At 61.4% G+C, this 3,446-nt stretch overlaps 1 protein-coding gene across 1 annotated transcript in view; it reads right to left on the bottom strand.

Moving 5' to 3' along the window:
- Positions 1-1,358: 1,358 nt before the first annotated feature.
- SPAG5 (sperm associated antigen 5) overlaps positions 1,359-3,446 on the bottom strand; it is a gene marked incomplete at its 5' end in the record, with an annotated part of 6,203 nt that continues 4,115 nt past the window's right edge. Inside the window, 8 exons of the mRNA XM_009995114.1 lie at positions 1,359-1,469; positions 1,558-1,638; positions 1,745-1,819; positions 1,982-2,125; positions 2,209-2,289; positions 2,511-2,622; positions 2,864-2,987; positions 3,105-3,279. Of these exons, the coding sequence (XP_009993416.1) occupies positions 1,359-1,469; positions 1,558-1,638; positions 1,745-1,819; positions 1,982-2,125; positions 2,209-2,289; positions 2,511-2,622; positions 2,864-2,987; positions 3,105-3,279 (903 nt within the window). The remainder of the gene's footprint in view (positions 1,470-1,557; positions 1,639-1,744; positions 1,820-1,981; positions 2,126-2,208; positions 2,290-2,510; positions 2,623-2,863; positions 2,988-3,104; positions 3,280-3,446) is intronic.

Raw genomic sequence — 3,446 nt, 5'->3', positions numbered from 1 at the left:
CAGGCAGGGACCTGCCCCCCATCACCGCCGGGTCTGGGACCCCCCTGTGCCACCCCTGCCGTTGCTGTGCCAGGGACCCCAGCTGCACCATCCTCTGCCAGGATTCAAGCCCCGGCAGCTCCAAACCCCAGACCCCCAGGACAAAGCGAGGGCTTCCACAGGGAACCAGCCACCCCCAAAAAACAAGCCGCCCGCAGCCGGCTCGGGACAATACCCGTGTCCCCGGGCACCCGCGGGGCGGCTGCCAGGGCTCTGCTCCGCTGAATCGCCGCCGTAAAAGGAGGGCTCAGCAGCCCCGCAGGGCCCTGAGCCAGGGAGGGGGGCACATCTCCCCCTCCATCCCAGAGCCGGGCACAGCCTGGGACCTCCCCCCACTGCCGACATCCATTCTGAGAGGCCGAATCCCACCCCCCTGCCAGCAGGGTCACAGCCATAGATGCCCAGGGAGCTGCTTCCCCATCAGCCACCCACACACTCAGTAAACAGAGGTGTGACCCAAAACAGCTCCATTTCCTGGGTGTGGGGGTCAATAAAGGTGCCAGTACCCTGGCTGTCCCCGTACAGGCTGGCAGGGCTACAGCAGAGGGCAGGGGAAGGTGATTCCCCCCTCGGGCAGGAGAAACAGGCCATTAAAATCCAGAGCACTTGTTTGAACGCTGCTATTTTGGGCTGTGCCAGAGAGGGAGGTGCTGCATGTGCCCCCTCCCTGGCACTGGGGAGCATCCTTGGGGTTGGGAACACCGGGAGGGGGATCCCGCAGGAGATGCCCTAGCAGGAAGGGAGGGAGGGGAGGCTGAAGCTGTGCTGGGAGCAGGGGAGCCCCTGAGGGAGCCCCCTGCCATGCAGCTGAAGGGGGGCTGGGAGCAGGAGCTGGCAGAGCTCCCAGTGCCTGGCAGGCAGCAATCCATGGGATCCTGCATCCCAGAGCTGTGCTGGGAGGGGGAACCATCCCCACAACCCCATGATAGGGGTGCAGGATCCAGCCTCCGATGCCCTTCACGGGGGGCACAGAGAGAATCTAGGACAGGAGGAGGAGCAGGGGCCCAGAGAAGGAAGCTGGGTCAGCCCGGGTGCTGCCGGGGCAGGAGCCTGGGGAACATGGTGCCTTCTGAAAAGCAAATGCCAGGTAGGAGGGTGTGAGTGTCCCCTGCCAAGAAGGAGAGGCCCTGGGGTGGCAGGGAGCCCTGCCCATGGCCCTGTGACAAAGCAGGCACGGCCAGCACAGGCTCGACAAGTTGTCCCCACCCAGGGCAGCAGGAGCTTCCTGCATCCATATATAACCAGGCAAGGTGAAAGCCAACAAACTTTATTCAGTAAATAATTACAGCATTAGGACCAGGAAGGTTTCATGCTACAGGCTATAGCAGCTCAGCAGCTTCCTTGTTGCCACTGTCCGGCTTCAGGCCCAAGTACTGCAGCAGGCTGTGGAGCTCCTGGCAGCTCCCTGCCTCAGGGATAGACAAGAGGACCTGGGGACAGCAGTGGCATTAGTGACAGCATTAGTGACATGGTGCTGTAGTCACAGCAAAGGGGAGAGTGATGAACCAGAAGCCTCACCTCTTTCATCTTCTCCTCCATCTCCTCGTGGGTTCTCAGCACTTTCTGGGCCTGATGGAGCCTCTGTTCCAGCCCTCGGATCTGTGGGGGGAGATGCCTGTCAAGAGCCTGCCCCAACACTGAGCAGGGACAAGCCCAGGAGGGAGAGGGGACTAGAGCCAGGGCAGCATGTTAGGCCTTCTCATACCTGCTCCAGGTGCTTGTTGGAGAGCAGCAGATTCTCCTCCTCTTTCTCCAGGAGCAGCAGTCGCAGTTTGTCCACCTGCAAAAAGAGTGAGCCGAGACCTCAGCGTGGGGAAGTGCCCTGGGGTGGGGGGCTCTCCCCTGCCACCCCATTAGCCCCCTGCTTGGGGTCTGGAGAGTTCCCCTGCCCACAGTGGTGGTGACGTGAGGAGCACTCAGCCCTGGCTGCCCCCAGCCTCACCTCCTGCCGCAGCAGGAGTCTCTCCTGGATGTAGGTAGTGTCTGCCTTGGGCTGCTGCCCCCGCATCTCCTCCCACAGCACCTTGGCTTCTGTCTCTGCATGCTGGAGTGAGCGCTTCAGCTGGGAGACCTCTCCCTTCAGGCTCTGTGGGGGAAAGGAGATGCTGAGAAGGGTCCCCTGGCCAGCACCCCCTGGGCACACAGCCCAGCTGGGCCACCATCACACACCGTGACTTCCCCACTCTTGTCGATCAGTTGCAGCATCTTTGCTTCCTGCTGTTTCACCACGTTCTGCAGCTCCTTCTCGTTCTGTGAGGAGGAAGAAGCAGTGTCAGTGTCCAATGCTGGCCACTCCAGCACCCCGAGGGGGAGCAGGTTTCCTTGTGTTCAAGAAGGTCAGACAAGCCAGGAGCACCCATGGGGCATCGCTAGAGCCGGTCACCCAGATTTCTCTGTGTCCTAGATCAGCACCCGTCCCAGTTTGGCTCTGCCCTGGGGTGAGTGCTGGCCCACTTCTGGCACCAGCTCACCTCTAGCTTGTCCATCAGTGCCTTTTTCAGCTTGGCAATGGTGGCAGCCTGGGCATCCATCTTCTCCTGGCTATCAGCTGTCACCGTCTTCAGATGGAGCTGCAGGTTGGAGCTGGGAGAGGAGAATGGTGCTGAGTGGGTGGGGATCACAACCGAGCATGGTGCTGGGTACCAAACCCCATCCTGGCCATCCCAGCAGCCACACAGCAACCCATCAGCCTGGCCAGCTGGAAAAAGCCCATCTAGCCATAGCAAAGGGAGGGGCAGGCCCCAGACAGGCTGCCTGCAGGAGACACCGTGCCCAGGAGAGCAGTGCCCTGGCTGGTCCCCAGTGTGACCCCCACTGAACTCACATCTCTCTCTGAAGTGCCTTGAACTCGCTCTGCTCCAGGTCCTCAATGCGGGTGCTCAGCCTGGCAAGGTCAGAGACCACAGCTCTCAGCTCCTTCACACTCTCCAGCAGACCATCCTCAGGCTCTGCAGGCAGGGCAGAGGCTCATGAGCCAAGCAGGAAGGCATCCCTGCTTCCCCTGCCAGTGCAGGCAGCCCCACAGCTTCAGAGCATGCTCCAGGGCAGGGTGATGGCCCCAGTACCTCTTGGCTTTGGTGTACACGTAGGTTTGTCCTTGGTAAATGCACTTCCACCTCCAGTAGCTTCATCAGCATCTGTGGGAGAAGGTGCTGTGCCCAGGGAGCACAGACAGAGCTCTCCCTCTCTCCCACCCACCCTGAGGAGCTCAGAGATGACCGTGGAGCAACAGCAGCCAAGCTGCAAGGTAGAGCCATGGCCCAAGTCCCAGCTGCCACAAGGGAACAACCGGGAAAATCCACAGGGAAGGCTGCAAGGAAGGATGGCACGGGGATCTCCCTCCTTGCCCGACACCGGTGCACGTCCCCAGCATGGGAGTGAGCCAGCCCCATCCCCAGCCAGGAACC

Source organism: Chaetura pelagica, unplaced genomic scaffold, assembly GCF_000747805.2.
Source record: "Chaetura pelagica isolate M959 unplaced genomic scaffold, ChaPel_1.0 scaffold713, whole genome shotgun sequence".
NCBI classification, from domain to species: domain Eukaryota; kingdom Metazoa; phylum Chordata; class Aves; order Apodiformes; family Apodidae; genus Chaetura; species Chaetura pelagica.
This window is presented reverse-complemented; position numbering and strand designations above follow the sequence as displayed.